This window comes from Rhinopithecus roxellana, chromosome 19 (assembly GCF_007565055.1).
Source record: "Rhinopithecus roxellana isolate Shanxi Qingling chromosome 19, ASM756505v1, whole genome shotgun sequence".
In the NCBI taxonomy this organism is placed as follows: Eukaryota; Metazoa; Chordata; class Mammalia; order Primates; family Cercopithecidae; genus Rhinopithecus; species Rhinopithecus roxellana.
In genome coordinates, this window is record NC_044567.1 from 38,897,374 (window position 1) to 38,924,316 (window position 26,943).

The following is a 26,943-nucleotide window of genomic DNA, read 5'->3' on the forward strand; positions in this document are numbered from 1 at the left end:
AATTTTGCCACCGTTTAAAAAATTATGAGATCCCATCTAAATCAAGATGATCAGTAGTCCAGATGTTTACTAATCAATGAAACTCCTTCCATTAAAAAGAAGAAATCCTGGGGCCAGGCGCGGTGGCTCAAACCTGTAATCCCAGCGCTTTGGTAGGCCAAGGTGGATGGATCACGAGGTCAGGAGTTCAAGACGAGCCTGACCAACATAGTGAAACCCTGTCTCTGATAAAAATACAAAAATTAGCCAGGCATGGTGGGGCACGCCTGCAGTCCCAGCTACTTGGGAGGCTGAGGCAGGAGAAACGCTTGAACCCAGGAGGCAGAGGTTGTGGTGAGAAGATACCAGGCCACTGCACTCCAGCCTGGGTAACAGAGCGAGACTCCGTCTCAAAAAAAAAAAAGGCCGGGCGCGGTGGCTCAAGCCTGTAATCCCAGCACTTTGGGAGGCCGAGGCGGGCGGATCACGAGGTCAGGAGATCGAGACCATCCTGGCTAACACGGTGAAACCCCGTCTCTACTAAAAAATACAAAAAACTAGCTGGGCGAGGTGGCGGGCGCCTGTAGTCCCAGCTACTCGGGAGGCTGAGGCAGGAGAATGGCGTGAACCCGGGAGGCGGAGCTTGCAGTGAGCTGAAATCCGGCCACTGTACTCCAGCCCGGGCGGCAGAGCGAGACTCCGTCTCAAAAAAAAAAAAAAGGAAAAGAAAGAAAAAAATCCTGTAAATGTATCTCACGGGTACTTAACCAGTGGTGGAGACGTTCAAGGTTCAGGATCGTGAAAAGTCTACAACCTCTTAAACAGAAAGAATTCTGTGGGAAGTCAGTGTCAGCCCTAGAAACCACAGCTTAGGCTCCAAGTGCATCTTCGCAAAACTGAAATAGCAACAAATGGTACTAATTTAGTCTCTGCTGGGGAGGGGCTGCCCCTGAATTGTCTCACTTCTTTCAACATGGTGGTTCCTGTAGGGTGTGTGAGGAGAAGATCCTATGATAGCCTGTATATACAGGTTACAGCAAACACCCCAGGGTTCCTCTATTTGCTGCTTGTTAAATAGCAAAGAACAATTAGAAGACAGAAATGATATAATTTAGGTACAGAGGCCTGGCACAGGGGCTCGTGCCTATAATCCCAACACTTTGGGAGGCTGAGGTGGGTGGATCACTTGAGGTTAGAAGTTCGAGACCAGCCTTCCCAACATGGTGAAACCCCATCTCTACTAAAAATACAAATATTAGCTGGGTGTGGTGACAGGCGCCTATAATCGCAACTACTTGAGAGGCTGAGGCAGGAGAATCGCTTAAACGCGGGAGGTGGAAGTTGCACTGAGCCGAGATTGCACCACTGCATTCCAGCCTGGGTGACAAAGCCACACTCTGTCTCCAAAATAATAATCATAATCATAATAATGTAGGTACAAAAGGAGTTTAGAGTAGAAAGACTTGAGACTGGACTTAAGTGGAGCAGGATAAAGAGGAAATTCTAAACAGCAACTGCCAAGTGGGGTCCCCAGGCAAGAGACATTAGGGTCAGTTCATGCATTTTTATTCGTTCAGTGTGTAAAAGCTTTTTCTAAAAGAAATGGAAATTAATGTGTCCCTCTGAATGTAACATTTACATGTCTTTTTTTTTTTTGAGTGGAATTTTGCCCTTGTTGCCCAGGCTGCAGTGCAGTGGTGTGATCTCAGCACACTGCAACCTCCACCTCCCAGATTCAAGAGATTCTCCTGCCTCAGCCTCCCAAGTAGCTGGGATTACAGGTGCCCGCCACCACGCCTGGCCAATTTTGTATTTTTAGTAGACGGGGTTGACCAGGATGGTCTCCATCTATTGACCTCGTGATCCGCCTGCCTCGGCCCCCCAAAGTGCTGGGATTACAAGCGTGAGCCACCGCGCCCGGCCTACATTTACATGTCTTAATTGCCATGTATGTGTTTGTAATTATAGTACAAATTCCTACAGGTGCGAAGTGTTCTGCCAGGATTTCCTAGACAGAAAAAAAATTGTTTCATTAAATATTCACTTATATATTAGAGGGATTTCGTTTCTTTTCTTTTCTTTTCAGTTTTTTTTTTTTTTTTTTTTTTGAGACAGTCTTACCCTGTAGCCCAGGCTGGAGTGCAATGGCCCAATCTCTGCTCACTGTAAACTCTGCCTCACAGGTTCAAGCAATTCTCCTGCCTCAGCTTCCCGAGTAGCTGGGATTACAGGCCTGTGCCACCACGCCTGGTTAATTTTTTTTTTTTTTTTGAGATGGAGTCTCACTCTGTCGCCCAGGCTGGAGTGCAGTGGCCGGATCTCAGCTCACTGCAAGCTCCGCCTCCCAGGTTTACGCCATTCTCCTGCCTCAGCCTCCTGAGTAGCTGGGACTACAGGCGCCCGCCACCCCGCCTGGCTAGTTTTTTTGTATTTTTTTTAGTAGAGATGGGGTTTCACCGTGTTAGCCAGGATGGTCTCGATCTCCTGACCTCGTGATCCGCCCGTCTCAGCCTCCCAAAGTGCTGGGATTACAGGCTTGAGCCACCGCGCCTGGCCCTGGTTAATTTTTATATTTTTAGTAGAGACGGGTTTTCATCATGTTGGCCAGGTTGGTCTCAAACTCCTGACCTCAAGTGATCCACCCGCCTTGGCTTCTCAGAGTTCTGGGATTACAGGTGTGAGCCACCATGCCCGGCCATATTAAAGGGTTTTAGGGGGCACTGAGATAACTATGGAAATGATAAATAGGAAGTGTATCATTTAACAACAACAAAAAACACAGGCCAGGTGTGGTGGCTCACACATGTAATCTCGGCACTTTGGGAAGTCGAGGCAGGGGGATCACTAAAGGTTGGGAATTCAAGACCAGCCTGGCCAACATGGTGAAACCCTGTCTCTACTAAAAATACAAAAAATTAGCTGGGCGTGGTGGCACATGCTTGTAATCCCAGCTACTCAGGAGGCCGAGGCAGGAGAATTGCTTTAACCCGGGAGGCGGTGGTTGCGGTGAGCCGAGATCGTGCCACCACACTACAGCCTGGGTGACAGACTGAGACTTTGTCTCAAAAAAATAAAAGAAAAAAAAAGAACAACAAAAAAAGATGGGCAGGCCGGGCGTGGTGGCTCACGCCTGTAATCCCAGCACTGTGAGAGGTCCAGGTAGATGAGACCATCCTACCAATATGGTGAAACGCCATCTCCACTAAAAATAGAAAAATGGGCCGGGCGCGGTGGTTCACACCTGTAATCCCAGCACTTAGGGAGGCCGTGGCGGGCAGATCACCTGAGGTTAGGAGTTCGAGACTAGCCTGACCAACATAAAGAAACCCTGTCTCTACTAAAAATACAAAAAATTAGCCGGACATGGTAGTGGGATTACAGGTGTGCACCACTACACCTGGCTACTTTTTTTTTTTTTTTTTTTGCAGAGACGGGGTTTTGCAATATTGACTATAATGGTCTTGAAGTCCTGAGCTCAGGCGATCTGTCCACCTCAGCCTCCCCAAGGGCTGGGATTACAGGGGTGGGCCACCGTACTCAGTCTGTAAATTTTTATTAAGACCAAAAAATTGAATTACATTGGAGATACATATTTTAATAACATGTCTGGGGCTTTTCCCCCTGACAATTCACTCATGTATCCACTGATGAAAAGTGCTTATTGCTATAATGAGGCAGGGTGTATATAAATATTATCCCTACTATTTCATTAATGTATACATAAAAATAAATAGAACGAGAGGAAGTTTTATTACAACAACCTAACTCTGATTTTTGAACCTCTTTTGATTGCTGGCGTTATAAGGGAGCTGAAAAGTTATTGCAGAGGACACAGGACTGGGAGACATGGCGGCAAAGGCAAGCCATCTTGGTCCAAGCCAGGCACTCAGCTGAGACCCTGGAAAGGGAACACCTCAGGAATAGGGGCTTTAGGGTTAAGGGTGTGTAAACTTTACTAGTGTTAAGTTCACCAGTATAAAGAAAAAGTTAAAATATATGAAATGGATAAATTATTGAATTATCTAAACACCAAACTGGAAACAGCTGAAGACAAGATTTTTCAACTCAAAGTTACATCAGTAGAAATAATCTGAATCAAAAGTCCCAGGCTAAAAAAAAAGAAGGAAAATGAGAAAAAAAGAAAACAGAAATGAGTATTAGAGACCTGTGGGACAAGATCAAATGGTCGAATAAATGTAAATTTGACTGCCAAGAGGTAGGGAGAAAGAAAATAGAGCAGAGGAAATATTTAAGAAGATAATATGTAAAAAGTTTATAAATTGGTGAAAATATACCAACCCACAGATCCAAACAGCTCAGCAAACTCCCAAAAAGATACAGCCAAAGAAAAATACATGAAAGCATATCATAGTGCAACTGCTGAAAACCAATGGTAACGAGAAAAGTCCTAAAAAGAGGCAGACTTTAAAAGGTACATTACATTCGGCCAGGTGCAGTGGCTCACGCCTGTAATCCCAGCACTTTGAGAGGCCGAGGCTGGCAGATCACGAGATCAGGAGATCAAGACCGTCCTGGTTAACACGGTGAAACCCCGTCTCTACTAAAAATACAAAAACAAAAATTAGCTGGGCGTGGTGGCAGGTCCCAGCTACTTGGGAGGCTGAGGCAGGAGAATGGGGTGAACCCAGGAGGCGGAGCTTGCAGTGAGCAGAGATTGCGCCACTGCATTCTAGCCTGGGTGACAGTGTGAGACTCCATCTCAAAAAAAAAAAAAAGAAAGAAAAAATTTGGCTGAGCACAGTGGCCTTTAATCCCAGCACTTTGGGAGGCCGAGGTGGGTGAATTACCTGAGGTCAGGAGTTCGAGACCAGCTTGCCCAACATGGTGAAACTCCGTCTCTATTTAAAAATATAAAAATTAGCCGAGTGTGGTGGCGCACACCTATAATCTCAGCTATTTGGGAGGCTGAGGCAGGAGAATCACTTGAACCCGGGAGGTGGAGGTTGCAGTGAGCAGAGATTGTGCCACTGCACTCCAGTCTGGGCGACAAGAGCAAAACTCTGCCTCAAAAAAAATAAAAATTAAGGAAATGTGGCCAGGTGCAGTGGCTCACTCCTGTAATCCTAGCACTTTGGGAGGCTGAGGTGGGAGTATCACCTAAGCTCGGGAGTTGGAGACCAGCCTGGGCAACATTGTGAGACCTTGTCTCTATTAAACAAAAAGAAAAAAGAAAAAAATTAAGGAACGGTAATGAAAGAAATTCTCAGATCAACAAAAGCTGAAAAATATCACCAGAAGACCCAGCCTTCAAAAAAATACTAACAGAAATTATTGTATATTTTATTCCTTTTTTTGTTTTTTAATTTATATTTTGTGATGGAGTCTCCCTCTTGTCACCCAGGCTGGAGTGCAGTGGCGCAATCTCGACTCACTGCAACCTCCGCCTCCCAGGTTCAAGCGATTCTCCTGCCTCAACCTCCTGAATAGCTGGGATTATAGGCACCTGCCACCGCGCCCAGCTAATTTTTGTATTTTTGGTAGAGATGGGGTTTCACCATGTTGGCCAGGATGGTCTGGATCTCTTGACCTTGTGATCCGCCCACCTTGGCCTCCTGAAGTGCTTGGATGACAGGTGCAAGCCACCGTGCCCAGCCAAAAGACATTTTAAATAATATATTTAGGCCAGGCACAGTGGTTCATGCCTATAATCTCAGCACTTTGGTAGGCCGAAGTGGGAGGACTGCTTGAGCCCAGGAGTTTGAGACCAGCCTGGGCAACTTAGTGAGATCCCATTTCTAAAAAAAAAAAAAAAGCCAGGTGTGGTGGCGTGTGCCTGTGAGGCAGGAGAATAGGATATGGAGGCAGGAAACCTAAGGCTGATTCGCACTGACTTCCTAGAACTGAATCAAAAGGAAACCGCCAACTTCCCACACCTAAGTAACTAAAGGACCAGAGGCTACTCCCTTTGCAAACCCTTCCCGGCTTTCTGCATGGCAGATGGAAAACTGAAAGTCCCTCTGAGTGGCCGCTTTCCGAAACAGATCAGACTGATCACAGGCTGCCACTTCATTTGCATGGAGTGTGACCAACTGGCCGGTGGAGAACCTCTAAGGGGTTCTGTAACCCCGGCGCTTGTGCTGCTGCTCGGGCGCCCCTACCCCGTGGAGTGTACTTTCATTTTCAATCAATCTCTGCTTCATTCTTGCCTTGCTTTGCTGTGCGTTTTGTCCAAGTCTTTGTTCAAAACGCCAAGACCCTGGACAACTGCAGGCGACACCTGTACTCCCAGCTACTCAGGAGGCCGAGGCAGGAGGATCTCTTGAGCCTGAGAGGTGGAGACTGCAGTGAGCAGTGATCACACCACTGTACTCCAGCCTGGATGACAAAGCAACACTGTCTCTGATAATAATACTAAGAGGCCGGGCGCGGTGGCTCACACCTGTAATCCCAGCACTTTGGGAGGCTGAGGCAGGTGGATCATTCGAGGTTAGGAGATCAACACCAGCCTGGCCAATGTGGTGAACCCCCATCTCTACTAAAAATAAAAATATTAGCTGGGTATGATGGTGGGCACCTGTAATCCCAGCTACTCAGGAGGCTGAGGCAGGAGAATCACTTGAACCTGGGAGGTGGAAGCTGCAGTGAACCCAGTTCGTGCCACTTCACTCCAGCCTGGGCAACAGAGTGAGACTCCATCTCAATGATAATAATAATAATAGGCCGGGCGCAGTGGCTCATGCCTGTAATCCCAGCACTTTGGGAGGCCAAGGTAGGTGGATCACGAGGTCAGGAGATCGAGACCATCTTGGCTAATACGGTGAAACCCCATCTCTTCTAAAAATACAAAAAATTAGCCATCTGTGTTGGCACGCACCTGTAGTCCCAGCAACCCCAGAGGCTGAGGCAGGAGGATCTTGAACCTGGGAGGTGGAGGTTGCAGTGAGCCAAGATGGTGCCACTGCACTCCAGCCTGGGTGACAGAGTGAGACTCTGTCTCAAAATAATAATAATAATAATAATAATAATAAATAAGTTAAATAAAATAAAAAATAAGCTGAGCATGGTGGTTCATGCCTGTAATCCCAGCACTTTGGGAGGCCGAGGAGGGCAGATCACAAGGTCAGGAGATCGAGACCATCCTAACTAACACAATGAAACCCTGTCTCTACTAAAAATACAAAAAATTAGCCAGGCATGATGGTGAGCGCCTGTAGTCCCAGCTACTCGGGAGGCTGAGGCAGGAGATGGCAGGAACCTGGGAGGCGGAGCTTGCAGTGAGCCAAGATGGCACCACCGCACTCCAGCCTGGGTGACAGCGAGACTCCATCTCAAAATAAATAAATAAATAAATAAAATTTGATCCCCAAACTCATGTTAAAATTTGATCTTCCAAAGTGGTGGGAGGATTGCTTAACCCAGGAGTTGAAAACCAAACAGGGCAACATAGGGAGACCCTGTCTCTACAAAAAAAAAACAGAAAAAAAAATGGTCCCCAGCGTGGTGGTGCTGGGAGGTGGGATCTACTGGTGTTTGTTTAAGTCATGGGGGTGGATCCGTCATGAATGGTTTGGTGCCATTCTTTTCTCTTTGTTTTTGAGATGGAGTCACACTCTGTCGCCACCCTTAACATTCCCACCCCACTCCACCAACAACCCCCAAAGATAACACTCAACACCCACTATTCCGTTTATGTAGCTTAATAAACCCAAAGCAAGACACTGAAAATGTCTAGACGGACCCACAAACCCCATAACTCTGCAGTGGTGCGATCTCAGCTCACTGCATCCTCCATCTCTTGGGTTCGAGCGATTGTCCTGCCTCAGCCTCCCAGTGAGCAGGGATTACAGGGATGTGCCACCACACCTGGCTAATTTTTCTTTTCTTTTTTTTTTTTTGAGACGGAGTCTTGCTCTGTCGCCCAGGCTGGAGTGCAGTGGCCGGATCTCAGCTCACTGCAAGCTCTGCCTCCCGGGTTTACACCATTCTCCTGCCTCAGCCTCCCGAGTAGCTGGGACTACAGGCGCCTGCCACCTCGCCTGGCTAGTTTTTGTATTTTTAGTAGAGACGGGGTTTCACCGTGTTAGCCAGGATGGTCTCGATCTCCTGACCTCGTGATCCGCCCGTCTCGGCCTCCCAAAGTGCTGGGATTACAGGCTTGAGCCACCGCGCCCAGCCCAAAACCCCATCTCTACTAAAAATACAAAAATTAGCCAGGCATGGTGGCAGGCACCTGTAATCCCAGCTACTTGGGAGGCCGAGGCAGAAGAATCGCTTGAACCTGGGAGGCAGAGGTTGCAGTGAGCCGAGATTGCGCCACTGCACTCCAGCCTGGGTGGTGACAGAGCGAGACTCCATCTCAAAAAAAAAAAGCCCTCACCAGAAACCATGGCTATACCCTTGAACTTCCCAGCCTGCAGAACCATAAGCTACATCAACCTATTTTCTTTATAAACTACCCAGTCTCTAGTATTGTTATAGCAACACAAAATGAACTAAGTCAGCCATCCATCTCAAAAAAAAAAAAATTAAAATTTAAAAATTGGTAAATGTTTTATTTTTATTTATTTATTTATTTATATGAGATGGAGCTTTGCTCTTCTCACCCTGGCTGGAGTGCAAGAACACGACCATGGCTCACTGCAGTATCCGCCTCCTGGGATCGAGCGACTCTCCTGCCTCAGCCTCCAATGACAGGCACTGCCACCACACCCAGTTAATTTCTTTTTTTGTATTTTTAGTAGAGATGGGGTTTTACCACATTGGCCAGGCTGCTGTCAAACTCCTGAGCTAAAGGGATCCTCCTGCCTTGGCCTCCCAAAGTGCTGGGATTATAGGCATGAGCCACCGCGCCTGGCCAGTGAAATCTTTTAAATCTCACCACATTTCAGGAACAAGTGAGATTTATAGATTAATAGAGGAATAACACACACATATATATATATTTTTGAGACACAGTCTCGCTCTGTCACCCAGGCTGGAGTGCAGTGGTACAAGCTCGGCTCACTGCAAGCTCTGCCTCCTAGGTTCACATCATCCTCCTGCCTCAGCCTCCTAAGTAGCTGGGACTACAGGCGCCCGCCACCACACCCGGCTAATTTTTTGTATTTTTAGTAGAGACGGGGTTTCACCGTGTTAGCCAGGATGGTCTCGATCTCCTGACCTTGTGATCCGCCCGCCTCGGCCTCCCAAAGTGCTGGGATTACAGGCATGAGCCACTGCACCCAGCCGAATAATTAGAATAATATATTAGTAATATATTAATAATAATATATTAATAAAAAATATAATAATAATTAATAATAATTAGAAATAATATATTTCTAATAGAATTTCATTTTAAACAAATGAGAGCTTCAGCGATAACTCTTATAATACCTATTTTTAAAAGAATATACTAAGACAATGTTGTTTATTTTTATTATTTTTAGAGATGGGTTCTCACTGTGTTGCATAGGCTAGACTTGAACTCCTGGGCTCAAGCGATCTGCTTGCCTCAGCCTCCCAAAGTGCTGGGATTACAGGCATTAGCCACCTCGCCTGGTCAAGAAAATGTTTAAATTTACTGATATTAACTGGATCTGAAAGGAACTATGGTTCTGAGGCCTCCTGCACCTGAACTTCTCTGCAGACCTTCGGGAGCTCCCGGACCTGGAGAGCCTGTTTGTAACGTATGCCCTCCAGGGGACCAGAAGGAGGCTGACCCCAGTGTCCCAATTTTAGCTGTGTCCTAGGAGGCACACAGAGGAACTCCAGTCATATTCAGGTTACACCGACTGACCTTCTAAGTGAATGCACCGTGTCTGAAGAGCCTCCTCGGGACGTGCCCTGGAGTGCAGGCAGGCCCAGCAGGATCTCCCCTGCAATCTCTGTGTTCTGAGCCACGTGCATCTGAGTGTGAGAAGAGCCTCAAGGACAGCCTGGGAGGGGAACTGAAGCTTCAAGGGGGCACGAGGCTCGGGGCCTCCCTCACAGCACCGGGCATCCCCTGGTGACCACGTATAGAGTTCTCTAGCTGCTTCAGCCTGATGGTCCGGGCTGCGCTTCTGAATCTCTGTGCTGAAACTGGTGCTCCCCAAAGCTCACACGGAAAAGCAGATCCACATGCAGCGCACGGAGAGTCGGACAGACTCCAGCTTGACAGCAAAAGGCTGTTTTTAAACGGAGCGGCCCGTGTCACCTCAGCTCGGGGCCTCTGCTCCCCAGAACCTGCACCCCCCGGGTGCTCCCACGGATGCTTCACGTTTGTGGTGGCGTCCCTGAACCTCCCACCTCCTAGGCTCCAAAGCTCAGGGCTGCCACATACTCATTTGCTCATCCAGGACACTTCCCTCCTCCATTCTCACGCTGGACACTGGGCCGGATTCCAGGGCCCACTGGAGCAGAGGGGCATGGACCCCACCTTCATGAGACCAGGGGGGAAGCAGCTGTGACTTGGGTCATCATTACCGAGGACCTGCACCCAAATGCCTCACACCCTGCCAGCCCCATTCCCCAGGCCCTCTGCCCACCTGTGCGCCCCAGCTCATGACCCTGCCCACCAGTGTGCGAGACCTGCTCCCACGGCCCCTCCGTCAGCCGCCCGACCACCTACTACTGCACAGTGAGGGTTGCTGCTTCTCCTGACTGGCTGCCATGCCTAGCGTCACCTCTACAGCTCAGAGTCGGGGACAGCCATTTACTCACACACACGTTCTCCCCAACAGACTCTGAGCCCTGAGGGGGGCTTGGGATCCAGGTCAGCACTTGTCAGATGCAGAATCAGGCTGGAGAAATTTCACAAAAAAGTAATGTTCCAAGCAGTTACTGACTCATACAAAAACCTATTCTGAGATTCTGTGAAGCACAGAGAATCAAGATGAAAATCCCTCTGCCGGGTGTGGTGGCTCACGCCTGTAATCCCAGCACTTTGAGAGGCCAAGGCGGAGGATCACTTCAGTCCAGGAGTTTGAGACCAGCCTGGCCAACAAAGCAAGACACTGTCTTTTTTTTTTTTGAGACGGAGTCTCCCTCTGTCGCCCAGGCTGGAGTGCAGTGGCACGATCTCTGGTCACTGCAAGCTCCACCTCTCGGGTTCATGCCAGTCTCCTGCCTCAGCCTCCTGACTGTAGCTGGGACTACAGGTGCCCACCACCACACCCAGCTAATTCTTTTTAATTTTTTTTGTATGTTTAGTAGAGACGAGGATTCACCGTGTTGGCCAGCATGGTCTTGATCTCTTGACCTCGTGATCCACCTGCCTCAGCCTCCCAAAGTGCTGGGATTACAGGCATGAGCCATCATCCCTGGCCAGACACCGTCCTTACCAAAAAAATTTGTTTTAAATTAGCCAAGCATGATGGCACGTGCCTGTCGTCTCAGCTACTTGGGAGGGTGAGGGAGGAGCTCACTTGAGCCCAGGAGTTTGAGGCTGCAGTGAGCTGAGATCATACCACTGCAGCCTGGCCTGGGTGACAAAATGAGACCCTGTCTCTAAAAAAAAAGAAAAAGAAAGAAACCAAACAGTTCCAGACATGCCTGCGTACATGGGCCAAGGGCACACACGTTTCCTGGCTCAGTCCCCTGAGATGCTGACAAACAATGACACTCCAGCAGCAACGTGCACACCCAGTGCCCAGATGTTGGTTCCTAACACCATTCTTCACCAAAATCGCCAGTGCTCCTTGGACAAATGTTAAAAAACTGCCAAACCTTTCCAAAGTGACTGCCCCATTCTATACCCCACCAGCCGGGTCCCACTTGCTTTTCCCAACTCTTGGCATGACCACACTTTTTTTTTTTTTTTTTTTTTTTGAGACAGAGTTTCGCTCTTGTTGCCCAGGCTGGAGGGCAGTGGTGCAATCTTGGCTCACTGCAACCTCTGCCTCCTGAGTTCAAGCAATTCTCCCGCCTCAACCTCCCAAGTAGCTGGGATTACAGGCGCCCACCACCACGCCCAGCTAACTTTTGTATTGTATTTATTTATTTATTTTATTTGTATTTATTTATTTATTTTTGAGACTAGGTCTTGCTCTGTCACCCAGGCTGGAGTGCAGTGGCGCGATTTCCACTCACTGCAAGCTCCACCCCCAGGTTCATAGCATTCTCCTGCCTCAGTCTACCGAGTAGCTGGGATTACAGGCACCCACTACCACACCTGGCTAATTTTTGTATTTTTAGTAGAGGCGGGGTTTCACTATGTTGCCAGACTGGTCTCAATCTCCTGACCTCAGATGATCCGCCTGCCTCGGCCTCCCAAAGTGCTGGGATTCCAGGGGTGAGCCACCGCGCCCGACAATTTTTGTGTTTTTGGTAGAGACGAGGTTTCACCATGTTGTCCAGGCAGGTCTCGAACTCCAGACCTCAAGTGATCCACCCGCCTCAGCCTCCCAAAGTGCTGGGATTCCAAGGGTGAACCACCGCGCCTGGCCATGACCACCCTTTGCTTTCATCACAGTCACTCCGGTGGGTACGTGGTAGCATTTCATTGTGGTGGTAACTTGCATTTCCATAATGACTAATGATGCTGGGTATCTTTTTTTTCTTTTTTGGGGACAGGGTCTGCTCTGTCACCCAGGCTGGAGTGTAGTAGTGGTACAATCTCAGCTTACTGCACCCTCAACCTCCCAGGTTCAAGGAATCCTCCCACCTCAGCCTCCCAAGTAGCTGGGACTACAGCTGTGCACCACCACAGTCGGCTAATCTTTGTAGTTTTTGTACAGATGCAGTTTTGCCATGCTGCCCAGTCTGGTCTCAAACTCCTGACCTGAAGTGATCCACCAGCCTTGGCCTCCCAAAGTCCTGGGGTTGCAGGCGAGAGCCGCCGCGCCCAGCCTGTGCATCTTTTCATGGGCTGACTAGCTATGATCACAGCAAAGGTTTTCTAGTCGCTGCTATCTACAGAATCAGAGAATTTGAGTGTCCGGGCTAGGGGGACCTGGTAGAGGGAAGAAAGCTGGAGACTGAGAGTCAAGGTCTTTGCCTCCACTGGGGGTGGAGGTGGAGGGTGGGGAGGCAGGACCTGGGGCCCAGGTCTCCAGTGGCTGTTGCCGACACTGTGCGATCAAGTCTACACCTCTTGCTCCTGTGACAAGTGACTCCACACCTCCACAGCCATAATTTTAGAAACATTTTTTGGCCAGGTACAGTGGCTCATGCCTGTAATCCTAGCACTTTGGGAGGCCAAGGAGGGTGGATCACTTGAGGTCAGGAGTTCAAGACCAGCCTGGCCAACACGGTGAAACTTCGTCTCTGTTAAAAATACAAAAATTAGCCGCGGGTGGTGGTGGGCACGTGTAATCCCAGCTACTCGGGAGACTGAGGCAGGAGAATTGCTTGAACCTGGGAGGTGGAAGTTGCAGTGAGCCGAGATCATACCACTGCACTCCAGCTTGGGTGACAGAGTAAGACTCCCTCTCAAAAAAAAAAGAAAAAGAAAAATAATTTTTTTTTTGGCTGGGCATGGTGGCTCATGCCTGTAATCCCAGCTACTCACCAGGATGAGGTGGGAGGATCCCTGGAGTCCAGGAGTTTGAGTTCACCTGGTCAAAGAGGCTGGGAAGATCTGAGGCCCAGCCATAGGGCCCCAGGTAGGGCAGTGTCCACTCTGCCTCCTGAAGCACTGGAGGAGGCATGGGGGGTGTGCTGGGCTCTGCAGTCCCTTCGACCCAGCTATGCTATGGCCAGCTGCCAGGTGCTCACCTGGCCAGAAGTGATCCACGGGGCTCCTGACCCCTAGCCCCAGGCAAGAAGAGCGCACAACGCTTGGGTAGATCCAGCTTTGAAATACTTCCCAGCACCCAGTCTGGAACATTCTCCAAACATCAGTCCCCCACAGTGTGTGCAGAGAACCTGCCCTGGAATGCTGGTCAGGAAGGGAAATCCCTCCTGGAGGGCAGATCCTATGGAGCTGGCCCCTGCCCGCAGTTGACATTTCGCTACACTGAGCCATTTCTTGGAATGCCTGTGCTTGCAGGGCACACGCCTGTGGCAGCACCAACCGTCAGCCCTGGAGTGTGAAGTCACGTCAAGGCTTTGCACATCTGAAACATATGCAGTTGTCCTGACACATTCTGGAAGTTCCAGAAGAAATAACACTCAAATTGCTAATAACACAGCAAAAGTAGCTGAAGAGGTGTGTGTTCTCGGGACAGAACCCCTTCACACACTTGCTAGTCAGTATGTGTGGTGTATTGTTATTTTGTTTATTTATTGACTGAGTCTCTGTCTGTCGCCCAGGCTGGAGTGCAGGGACATGATCTCTGCTCACTGCAACCTCCGCTTCCTGGATTCAAGCAATTCTCCTGCCTCAGCCTTTGGAGCAGCTGGGACTACAGGCGCTTGCCAACCACGGCTGGCTAAGTTTTTGCATTCTTAGTAGAGATAGGGTTTCACCGTGTTAGCCAGGATGGTTTCGATCTCGCGATCTCATGATCCGCCCACCTCAGCCTCCCAAAGTGCTGGGATTACAGGTGTGAGCCACTGCGTCCAGCCAGTGTATTGTTATTTTATCACACTATTGTGGAGCTCAAGACAAAGTATTGTATCACAACAGAAATTAAAAAACACTAATGGTCAAAACCATGAAGGAAAAGCATCTTCGTAACTAAAAAAACATGGAGAATGAAAATGACGACACAGACATTATGAGAGGACACACCAAACAGAAAGCAAAGATGCAGAAGGAAGCTGAAGGTCACAGACAGGAAAACCACAGCTGGTCCAGTCAGCAGGACACACACCGCAGACACACCCACGAATTTGTTGATTTCAGTACTGCGCTGTCTCATTCCACCTGTTAGGATGAGCAGTAATTCCACCCAACACTTTATAGTGAAAGGTTTATTGTTCAAGATTCCAATCCCGCAACTTCTTTTTTTTTTTTTTTTCGAGACAGAGTCTCGCTCTGTTGCCCAGGCTGGAGGGCAGTGGCGCGATCTCGGCTCACTGCAAGCTCTGCCTCCCGGGTTTACCCCATTCTCCTGCCTCAGCCTCCGGAGTAGCTGGGACTTACAGGCGCCCGCCACCTCGCCCGGCTAGTTTTTTTGTATTTTTTAGTAGAGATGGGGTTTCACTGTGTTCGCCAGGATGGTCTCGATCTCCTGACCTCGTGATCTGCCCATCTCGGCCTCCCGAAGTGCTGGGATTACAGGCTTGAGCCACCGCGCCTGGACCCGCAACTTCTTAACTAAAACACATCAGACAAAACAGATGCTTCTCGATTTTTTGAAACAATTTTTTTTTTTTTTTTGAGACAGTCTCGCTCTGTTGCCCAGGCTGGAGTGCAGTGGCACCATCTTCGCTCACTGAAGCCTCTGCCTCCCAGGTTCAAGCGATTCTCCTGTCTCAGCCTCCCGAGTAGCTGGGATTACAGGTGCCCGCCACCACGCCAGGCTAATTTTTTGTATTTTAGTAGGGACGTGGTTTCGCCATGTTGTCCAGGCTGGTCTCGAACTCCTGAGCTCAGGCAATCCATCCGCACAGGCCTCCCAGGGGTGTAGGATTACAGACGTGTAGGATTACAGGCGTGAGCCACCACTCCTGGCCAAAATAAGTTTTTTTAAACACAAAAACTGCTACCTGATGTTGGTTAGTCTTTCCTAAGGCTAAACATTGCCTATGTGGGTTGGTTGTATAGGTTTTTAAACCAGACCGACATTACCCACATCAGGCAGTCTTTCGCATCAGTGAATTTTTTTTTTTTTTTTTGAGACATTCTCACTGTCACTCAGGTTGGAGTGCAGTGGTACAATCTTGGCTCACTGTAACCTCCGCCTCCCAGGTTTAAGTGGTTCTCCTGCCTCAGCCTCCCCACAGCCGGGATTACAGGAGCACACCACCACGCCCGGCTAATTTTGTATTTTTAGTAGAAACCGGGTTTCACCATGTTGGCCAGGATGGTCTCGATCTCTTGACCTTGTGATCCACCCACCTGGGCCTCCCAGTGCTGGGATGACAGGCGTGGGCCACCGCGCCCGGCCCCATCGGTGAGTATCTTGAGAACGCTCGAAAATCACAAAGGCCCCGCAGAGCCCACGAAGCATTTGTTGACTTGGGTCACACAGAACACAATAGGCCTCTTCTTGAAGGACAGGCAAAAGGAACAGAAGGTACGTGGTGTCATGAGTGGAGAGGAGTGAATGGCAAACGTGGAAGTCAGCCTGCGTTTCTCCTGCAATCACCGCGATGGAAAGCGGGTGTTAAGCCGCTCGGGGCCGGGGTGGGGGGCGGGTGGCTCACACCCGCACTCCCAGCGCGTAGGAGGCCGAGGCGGGAGGATCGGCCGAGGCGGGAGGATCCACCGAGCTCAGGAGTTCGAGACCAGCGTGACCAAGTGTGACACACCCCCTCCACCCCCAATCCTGTACCAAAAACAAACGAAACACGCCACGGGGAAGACGCGCGGAATTCCGGGCCAGTCCCTGCGCGGGGCACTCGAAATGCCTGCAATCCTTCCCCGCACACAGGAGAGGCTGGGCCGGATGGGACAGCAGCCCTCCAAGTGTCTGGAGATTGACCACCCAATACACAGTGAACAGAAGCTTTTCCAAATGCCTCCCGATAACAAGCACGTTTTCATCCACCGGGCAAAGGAGACAAGGTCCTTTCTGTTCTCTCCTCAGAGCAGTACCTCCAACCACCCCGCGGCAAGCGGCAGGGCCCGCAGCCCGCACTTGCAGGCGGGACTAGGGGGTTCTCCGAGCGCGGGGGGTGTGGGCGCCGCCCGTTCCCCGCCGACCACATTCGAATACCCCGCGTCTCACTGGGTTTCCTAAGGACAGGCGCGGGCTGCTCGCGTGCTCGGACCCGGCCCCAGCGTCCCGAGCCTGTCCCGAGCGCCAAGGGAGGCCGGCGGGGGCCGGGGTGGGAGGGAGGCCGGCGGGCTCGGGGTGAGAGGGAGGCCGGCGGGGCTCGGGAGTGAGAGGCCGGCGGGGCTCGGGAGTGAGAGGACGGCGGGCTCGGGGTGAGAGCGAGGCCTCCCGCCCCGCCGCGCTGTGGGCAGCCCGCGCCTCCTGCTGCGCATGCTCGGACTGCACGCCCCGCGAGCGCCCAGGCTGCGCGCGAAGGTGTCTCCGAGCACCTGACAGGTCACCCACGTGACTACCCACGTGCCCTCCCACGTGACTACCCACGTGCCCTCCCACGTGACCGCCGGCGGCTCCCGCCGAGGGGCAAGAGCGGTCCGGGAGCGGGGCCGTAGCCTCCGCCTTCAGAGGCGCCAGCTCTGTCCGCAAACCCGGGGGGGAGTCGGGTGGGGGCCTGAGGCGGCGCCTGCGATGCCGCAGCTTTGTGGTCGGGCTTCCGCGCCGGGGATCCGGACGAGTAAACGCTTCCGGCGCGCGCGGCTGACGCCGACCTGACTGATGCTCCGGCATCCGGGTAGAAGCCGCGGGCGCATCTGCCAGGAGCGTGGGAAAGACGCTGGTGCCGACCTCCCCGCTAAGGCCGTGTGGAGGAGGACGCCCGACGCCCCTCTTTGGGGCCAGCTGCCTGCGGAGGGCGAGCAGCGGAGAGGAAAATCGGTTTCCCACCTGCATGGGCCCATCGCCTGTTGCTGCCACCGTGGGCGGGCGGGCGGGCATCGTGCAGGGGCAGCGACCGTGGGTTCCTGCAGGGACGCAGATCCGACCTGGTCCAGCCTCAGGGTCTGTTCCAGCCTGCTCCTGCGCCTTCCACAGGAGGAGGATGAGAGAGGCCACCTGTCACCAGGTGCGCGCTGCCCCACCCCACCGGTATTGCGATGTGGGCTTGGTCGCTAAAACATTTTAGCAGGAGCCCTTGCCCGGGCAGGCTTGACGAAGAAAGAAGCCTGGATGTGCCCTCCTTCCGTGTCCTCATGACCATTTTGGTCCGATGCCATAAAACAAGCATCACTAAGGTGGCTGGAGAGAGTCTGGCCAGCATCTTTAGATTGCCTCCTACACCCAGAAGAGTGGGGACCATCTCTTCTCAAATTCTGGGTCTGTTCCAAGAAGTCCATCCTACACACCTCATCTGCAAGCTTTTGACACCAACCCTCCAATCTGGTTTTGAGCCTAGCAGCTTGGTCCAGCCCGGGACAGTCCTGAACTTACCTGTCTTCTCCCAGTCGACACCTTTTCACCTCTGTTCCTGTATCTGTGTGCTTGGGTTTGTAAGACTGACACAACACCCATTAGACTGCGGAGGTGAAGGTTTGCAGTACAGGCCTGTAGGTGCAGCACAGGGAGCCTCACCCCATCGGCAGCCCCCAGTCTGGAGGTTCTGAGCCCAGGGCTGCACCCTGTGCCCTGCCGGGTGCCAGCAGCATCACAGAGTTCCCTGGCTGCAGCCTCCCCTCCCTCCAGTGCTCTTGGCAACGTGGCCATACGTGTAGGACCACAGCTGCTTTCCTGTAGTGCTTTGGGATGTGTCCTCTAGGCCCACCTCCGCCTTTCTTACCTGAGGTGGAAGGCAGCGGGCAAGACAGCTACGCGGCTGCAGCCAGTGGGAGGCACTGGCAAGGGGAGTGGGGGGTGGAGGAGAGGCTTGAATATTCCTCAGCTCTTTCTCTGCCTGACCAAGGGTCGATGGCTCCTCTCAGGAGAGCCATGCCTCCTGTTTGGTGGCCCATCCCATTACCTCCAGGTCAGGCCTCCGTGCTGACCGTGGCTTGTGTCAAGATGCTCCTCACAGACAGTTCATTAGACTAGCTGCACCTGTCTCCTTTGAGTGTGCCGGCTCATACTTTCAGCTGGATCCCAGGAGTTTCAGCTTTTTTTTTTTTTTTTTTTTTTTTGAGAACGGGGTCTGGCTCTGTCGCCCAGGGTGGAGTGCAGTGACACGATCTCTGCTCTCTGCTTCCTGGGCTCAAGCGATCCTCTCACCTCAGCCTCCTCAGTAGCTGGGACTACAAGCGCTCGCTGCCAACCCCTGGCCATTTTTTCTTTTTGTATTTTTTTGTAGAGGCTGGGGTCTCCCTATGTTGCCCAGGCTGGTCTCAAACTCCTGAGCTCAAGTGATCCTCCTGCCTCAGCCTCCCAGAGTGCTGGGATTACAGTGTGAGCCACTGTGCCCGGCCAACATTATTTATTTATTTTACTATTTTTTGAGACAGTTTCGCTCGTCACCCAGGCTGGAGTGCAGTGGTGTCATCTCGGCTCACCACAATCTCCACTTCCTGGATTCAAGCAATTCTGCCTCAGCCTCCCGAGTAGCTGGGATTACAGGTGAGCGCCACCACACCCAGCTAATTTTGTATTTTTAGTAGAGATGGGGTTTCTCCATGTTGGTCAGGCTGGTCTCGAACTCCCGACCTCAGGTGATCTGCCTACCTTGGCCTCCCAAAGTGCTGGAATTACAGGTGTGAGCCACCGTGCCTGGCCTCCAGCCAATGTTTTAACAACAGAAAGGACATGAATTCAGAGAGTTTTTTTTTTTTTTTTTGAGACGGAGTCTCGCTCTGTCGCCCAGGCTGGAGTGTAGTGGCCGGATCTCAGCTCACTGCAAGCTCCGCCTCCCGGGTTTACGCCCATTCTCCTGCCTCAGCCTCCCGAGTAGCTGGGACTACAGGCGCCCGCCACCTCGCCCGGCTAATTTTTTTGTATTTTTTAGTAGTATTTTTTAGTTTCACTGTGTTAGCCAGGATGGTCTCGATCTCCTGACCTCGTGATCCACCACGTCTCGGCCTCCCAAAGTGCTGGGATTACAGGCTTGAGCCACCGCGCCTGGCCCCAGAGAGTTTTATCTATAAGAAGTTGAGAGAAGAGGAGTAGGCTGAGCATGTGCCTTGCCCAGTCAGTCCTCGGTTGGCCCCTGTTGGCCAGTAGAGGTCGCCGCCTGCAGGAAGATGACTCGTGCGGTCATGGCCTGACTCAAGCTACCGCTTCACAGTCAGCAGAGTGGCGCAGCGGAAGCGTGCTGGGCCCATAACCCAGAGGTCGATGGATCGAAACCATCCTCTGCTATGGATTTGTTTTCCTTCCTGACTGGGTAACCTGTGGGCCCTTTTCTAATTCCTCCCCAGGCCCCAGTAATATCCCTGGTCGTGTCAAAGGCACGGAGGATGGGGCTGCGGCAGCAATCCGAGTTCAAATCTCGATTGTGAGCCCACCTTGCCTCACAGCCTAGTCCCGCAGTTAGTGGGCTTACTGCCCTCTGCACTCCCTGACTTGGGCAGAAGAGGGTTTTCTGCTCCTCAGTCCTCTTCTCTGTGTGTCCACCTGGCCCGGGACCCCCACATCAGTACCTGCTCGTGGCTTAGAGAACAGGGTCTAGGCACAGTACATGCATCCTTTGTCTGCAGCGTTTTTGAGGTTTTGAAACCTCCCTGGCCACACTTAGGTCTGCTCCTCCACGTGGCCAAAGGTGCCTGCAGAGGCTGGCACCCTTCTCCCTGTCTGGCTGCCAGGGAGTCTCTTGCCGTCAACCGACTCACCAGGGACCCCTGCTGAACCCAGCAAGTGTTCTCCTGACAAAAGGGTCTGGCTGGATCCCCATCCTCTTCCCTTCCTTTCCTGAGGGTGTGGGCTTAGGGGTTCCTGCCTTTTCTTTCCCTTTTAACGTTCTTTCTTTCTGTCTTTCTCTCTCTCTCTCTAGTTTTGGCTAGAAGATCAAGGCCAGGTGCAGTGGCTCACACCTATAACCATAGCACTTTGGGAGGCTGAGGCAGGTGGATCGCTTGAGGTCAGGAGTTGGAGACCAGCCTGGGCAACATGGTGAAACCCTGTCTCCACAAAAAATACAAAAATTAGCCGGGCATGGTGGTATGTGCCTGTGGTCCCAGCTACCTGGGAGGTGGGAGAGTCTCTTGAGCCTGGTAGGTCGAAGCTGCAGTGAGCTGAGATTGCACCACTGCACTCCAGCCTGGGTGACAGAATGAGACCCTGTCTCAAAAAAAAAAAAAAAAAAAAAAAAAAAAAAAAAGGAGCGGGGGCTGGGGCTGGGATGTTATGGTCCTCTGGGTTGGCATTCCTGCTCCACTGACATCAGAAGCTGGAGGTGAGAACCTCCCTCCAACAGGAGAGAAATGCAGCCGCAGTACTCACTCCCCGTACATCCCACCACCAGGGCCTGGCATCCCACATGGACACAGTACCCATGAGGATGGCACTGACATCCCAAAGTGCCAGTGCTACTGCCTGGCTGTCTGTGTCCAGACTGGCTCAGGGACAGACTCCTCAGGTACCAGAGCCCAGGACAGTTGCAAACACTGTGCTCTGGGCCTGGAGTGGGGAAGGAGTGCCAGCTGCTACATGGTCTTTCCATAACAGGGCAAAAAGGAGTGGGGAAATTGCAGGACACACACCCTGATGGTGGCCAAAGCCGAAGACAGAGGAACAGGAGGATTCTGCCAAGATCGATATGAGAGGAAGGCTTAGGGGCATCAGAGAGGAGGCAAAGTGTTGGCAGTGGTTGGCAGCCACTGCTCCCGCTCCAGTCCCTCCTCCCAATTCCACTGCCACTCGTCCACACTCACCATGCAGATGCCGTATCTGTCACTCTGCCTTGCCAGGTTTTCCTTCTTATTCTAATCAAATTTCAAACCAGGCTGGTGCGGTGGCTCACACCTATAATCCCAGCACTTTTGGGAGGCTGAGGGGAGAAGATCACTTGAGTCCAGGAGTTCCAGATCAACCTGGGCAACATGGCAAAACCCTGTCTCCACAGAAAGTACAAAAAATTAGCTGGGAGGAATGGTGCATGCCTGCAGTCCCAACTACTCAGGAGGCTGAAGTGGGAGGATTGATTGAGTCTGAGAGGTTGAGTCTGCAGTGAGCCATGATGGTGCCACTGTAATCCAACCTGGGTGACGGGGTCAGACCCTGTCTCGAAAAAAAAAAAAAAGTCCATGTCAGGACGTAAACATCCATTTTATACTTTAACCACTCCTAGAACCCCAGCTTTGGATGTCCTGACACTTGCCCCGATGGGCTTTTAGTTCGCTGTTGCAGCTTGTTTACAGCAAATGCAGACATAGAACAGACATCCTCCAGGTCCTGCGCACTGGGCACCTGTGAGGTGGACTGCTCCAGGGAAAGTTCCTAACAGCTAAGCTATACGACCTTTTTTTTTTTTGAGACGGAGTCTCACTCTGTTGCCCAGGCTGGAGTGCAGTGGCAGGATCTCGGCTCACTGCAAGCTCCGCCTCCCAGGTTCATGCCATTCTCCTGCCTCAGCTTCCTGAGTAGCTGGGACTACAGGTGCCCGCCACCACGCCCAGCTAATGTTTCGTGTTTTTAGTAGAGACAGGGTTTCGCCATGTTAGCCAGGATGGTCTCGATCTCCTGACCTCGTGATCCGCCCATCTCGGCCTCCCAAAGTGCTGGGATTACAGGCATGAGCTATTTATGTCTTTTATCAAGTTGGGGTGTTACTGCCAAACTGCACTCTAGCCAGCAGCTGTGAGCACTCCCTCTTCTTACTGAGCTGAGTGCTTAATAAAAATCTTTGCCTATTGGACAATTCGCATTTCAACTTTGAAGCATTCAGCCCTGGCACCTGCTCTCCTTGATTTCAGAACACAAGGCTCAGAAAGTAGAGCCAGCCTCTATCCAAAACCGACAGCTCGCCCTCTGCAGCGGTGGACTGAGGGCTCCTAACCATGAGTTGAGGGTTGATCTGCTTTAGACAGATGCTCTGTTTGCAGTGGAAACATAAACACCGGGCCCCATCTAGAGGCGAAGTGGCCTTGGCAAGTCAGCCCCTGCCTGAGCCACCATTCCCTCCTCTGATATCTCTGGCCTAGACTCAGCGTGAAGGTCACATGACTGTGGGAGGCCATGTGTCCAGACACCTCAGTTGCTCAGCTCTGGGCCCGCAGATGAGGCCATGGGACACCCTCAAAGCCAGCACACACCCACGGGTTCAGCCTAGATCCACACCCCAGGCAAGCAGCAAACCAACAGGTGGGCACAGTGGATGAGCCCGTTTGCAACTCCAGCAACACTGAGGAAGGACCAGTGTGGACAGTCTACACTGGCTGCAACAAGTGTAAGCTCTCAGGACAGGTGGAAATGGAATTGAGATATCTGGGCTCTGCTGCTCAGACCACAGGCACCAAAGAGCAGATCTATTCACTGGGACGGCAACATGTTTATCAGATCAGACGTGTTCGGGCCCCTGCAGTACACGGCAGCACCAGAGCACACACGGCTGTGTTCCTACATGGTGGTGCCAGCACGGGATGCCACCAGGGCTCATCTTCTCCTCCTCTTCCTCCTCACGCCAGGACCAGCCTGGCTCACTAGCGGGCATGGGCTGGGCACACCATCCCCCCGGACCAGCCTGGCTCACCAGCAGGCAGAGGCCGGGCACACCATCCCCCTGGACCAGTGTGCTGCCTCACGCCAGGACCACCCTGGCTCACCAGCGGGCACGGGCCGGGCACACCATCCTCCCCAACCAGTGTGCTGCCTCGCACCACATCTAGGCGCCTTGGTCTGACCGCTAATATCATTCCGGTTATAATGAAGGAACTCTCGCCACTTTTCTCCTGTGCAGAAGAAAATGCACACAGTGCCCATAGCTATAACCCACCTAGCATCTCATGTTGGTGCCCAGTCCCTCAGCCTGGCCTCCCCACACGACCTGCAGGGATGGCTTCATGGCAGGCCAGCTGTGGTGCCCTGTGCAGTGGTTACTGCGGGAGGCGATTTCTTCACTGTAACAGGGTGGTCCTCTGCCGACACCTGGTGCTCTAGGCCTGGTGAGCATCTTCCTGGAGGAAGACAGAGGACTCTCCTGACTCCACACCAGACGGCAGCTCAGGAAGCACAGGCGAGGCCACCTGGCGTGGCCATCGTGAGGACAGCAACACACCACATGATGTGGCCCTGCTGGGGCAGCAGGTGGCTAGGTTCACTCAACCGTTCACTCAGACACGCTGCAACTGTTTATTCCAGAATCAGAGGTTGGAAACCCAACTGTATATAGATTGAAAGCAAAACAAATACACAACTGAACATAATATATGCAGTCATCCAGCAAGACAGGCAATGGAACACAATATACGCAGTTATCCACAAGACAGGTGCACAGGCACAGCACAGAGTGAGATGAAGGCAGCCTAGCGTAGAGAGACTCTGCAGCACGGAGGGCTGGGAAGGCCATCACTCAAGTTAACCCAATCCCAGTGCTTCAGGACACCTCTGGCCACATTGACATCTCTCTTCTCCTGGGAGGAGCCCTAGGGTACAGCTGCGCAGTCCGCGGATTTTCAGGTGTCTGCCAGCTCCGTTTCACTGTTAATGGTTAAACTGCTTTCTCCTTTTTAAACAAATTTTTTTGCCAGTTGCAGTGGCTCCCACCTGTAATCCCAACACTTTGGGAGGCCGAGGTGGTCGGATCACCTGAGGTCAGAAGTTCCAGCCTGACCAGCCTGATCAACATGGCGAAACCCCGTCTCAACTAAAAATACAAAAATTATCCGGGCATGGTGGTATGCGTCTGTAAGCCCAGCTGCTCCAGAGGCTGAGACAGGAGAATCACTTGAACCCAGGAGGTGGAGGTTGCTGTGAGCCAAGATCGCGCCACTGCATTCCAGCCTGGGTGACAAACTGAGGCTCTGTCTCAAAAAAAAAAAAAAAAAAAAAAAAAAAAAATTGTAGAGATGGAGTCTCACCACATAGAAACTCCTGGATTCAAGCAATCCTCTCGCCTTGGCCTCCCAGTGTGCTGGGATTATAGAGCAAGAGCCGCCATGCCTAGCCTCTCCTTTCTTTTTAAGGCAAGCTCATGCCCGCAGTGCAGTGCCAGAATGGAGGGGGCTCCATCACCCTGAGCACAGAGGGCTTCATGGCGAGTGGATGGGCCAGGGCTGTGTGTGAGAAGAAACCTGTCTGCGAAGGGTGACGGGGAAGTGTTCTGCGGGAGGCTGGACCACCCGAGCATCCTCAACCCCTCAGGGTCGGACAGAGCCTTTACCCCTGACTCCCACCTCACAACAGTGCTGAGGAGCTGGGGCTCGCCCGCACCCACCCAGCTTGTGTAGGCAGCCTTCTCAATTTTCCACTCTTGTGTCTGCCACCCTTGTCAGGCCCTTCCCTTGCTGCAGTGCAAGTCTAACTCAAAGACTGAATGTACAAGTTTGAGCTGGGGCCTGGGTCGCCAGGCCTCCAGGGCCCTGAGTGTGGTCCAGGAGGGTGGTGACTGGCTGTGGGGAATGGGAGGAGAGTGGTGACTGGCTCTGAGGAATGGGGCCTACTGTTGTCAGAAACTACAGTTTTTCTAATGAAGCTGGAAATCCAGATTTGTGTACGAGTCTCCTGATTCTAAAAGGCTGACAGTTATTAATGTTCTGTCAAAAACATTTTCAAGGAAAATATGAGTGGGTAAAAGAGCCAAAATGGGCAGGAATCTGGGACTGTGGACTGCCTGCCCTAACAACCCCAGGGCCACAGGAGTCCACAGGCACAGCTGCCCCGCCTCTGCCCTCATTCCCGCATCAAATCACCTCTGAGGCATGTGTGTTACAACCTCTGGGGGTCTTAGCTCATCACAGGACACTTTCTGGAATTTTTTTAAAACTTAAAATACAGTAGTCTGTCTCCATTCTCTTTTTTTTTTTTTTTTTTTGAGACGGAGTCTCGCTCTGTCGCCCAGGCTGGAGTACAGTGGCCGGATCTCAGCTCACTGCAAGCTCCGCCTCCCAGGTTTACGCCATTCTCCTGCCTCAGCCTCCCTAGTAGCTGGGACTACAGGCGCCCGCCACCTCGCCCGGCTAGTTTTTTGTATTTTTGAGTAGAGACGGGGTTTCACCAGGTTAGCCAGGATGGTCTCGATCTCCTGACCTCGTGATCCGCCCGTTTCGGCCTCCCAAAGTGCTGGGATTACAGGCTTGAGCCACCGCGCTCGGCCTCCATTCTCACTCTTTGGGATTTTTTCACAATCTTAGGATAAAGGGATAAATCAGGGAAGTGCTCCTTTCATGTCAAAACGTTCCAATCTGCCAGGCACGGTGGCTCACGCCTGCAATCCTGGCACTTTGGGAGGCCAAGACAGGTGGATCAGGAGGTCAGGAGTTCAATACCAGCCTGGCCAACATAGTGAAACCCCATCTCTACTAAAAATACAAAAACTAGCTGGGCACGGCGGTGTGCAACTGTAGTCCCAGCTACTCGGAAGGCTGGGGCAGGAGAAATCGCTTGAACCCGGGAAGCAGAGGTTGCAGTGAGCTGAGATGGCGCCATTGCATTCCAGCCTGGGCGACAGAGTGAGACTCCGCCTCAAAAAAAAAAAAAAGTTCCAATCCCACACCTATTATGAAGATAGCACCACATGAAACTGCCTGAGGGGCTTCCAATAAACGGGATAGCAGGGAACTCTGAGAAACCAAAGTAACCCATTGAGCAGTTTTCTTAAGTGTCTTTAATACTCCACTCGGGGCAGCCCCTCCCTCTACTGAGAGTGGCTCTGGCCCTAAGAGCAGCTGGAAGGCCCTGGCCTGACTTCACCACTTGATGTCCAGGCTGTGTGCACCGCGCTCCTGGCTCTGGTATGTGGTGTGCAGCACCTCTCGGGCTTTGGGAGAGTTGATCCCCTCCAACCACTCCTGGTACAGCTCCTGCACGTGTGCACTGGACTCTGGACGCCGCACAGGGATGTCAGCGTAAATGCCTTCCATCTGCCGCAGCAGGGCCTTATCCGCATGTCCATCGGGAGTCTGGGCTTGGCCTCTGCCATTTAAACATCCTGAAAGATAAACACAGGTAAGTTTATCCTGGACTCAGACGATCTTTCCGCCTTAGCCTCCTGAGCAGCTAGGACTACAGACACACACCACCTTGCCTGGCTAATTTTTAAATTTTTTGTAGAGACTGGGGGATGCAGGGTGGGTCTCGCTATGTTGCCCAGGCTGATCTTGAACTCCTGGCTTCAAGCGGCAATCTTTCTGCTTCAAGCTGGGACTACTGGCATGAGCCACCGCACCCAGCCAGGATAGTCTTAAGGAAGCTTTTGCCTCATAGGGAAGACAGTTTGGAAGCGGGAGAGGAACGAAGGGAACGTGGAACGTTGCGTGGTGTAAGGCTACGGCTGGCTACATAGGCCAGGGTCTTCCCCAAGGCCCTC

General features: G+C 51.9%; 1 protein-coding gene and 1 non-coding gene across 2 annotated transcripts in view; one reads left to right on the forward strand and one right to left on the reverse strand.

The window, feature by feature from the left end:
• The first annotated feature begins 19,769 nt into the window (after nt 1-19,769).
• Nucleotides 19,770-19,841, forward strand: TRNAM-CAU. Its single transcript has one exon. It is a non-coding gene; the product is annotated as a tRNA-Met (tRNA).
• A 6,377-nt stretch (nt 19,842-26,218) lies between these two features.
• NARF (nuclear prelamin A recognition factor) overlaps nt 26,219-26,943 on the reverse strand; it is a 29,560-nt gene continuing 28,835 nt past the window's right edge. Inside the window, exon 11 of the mRNA XM_010354372.2 lies at nt 26,219-26,565. Within this exon, the coding sequence (XP_010352674.1) occupies nt 26,324-26,565 (242 nt within the window). The 3' untranslated portion in view covers nt 26,219-26,323. The remainder of the gene's footprint in view (nt 26,566-26,943) is intronic.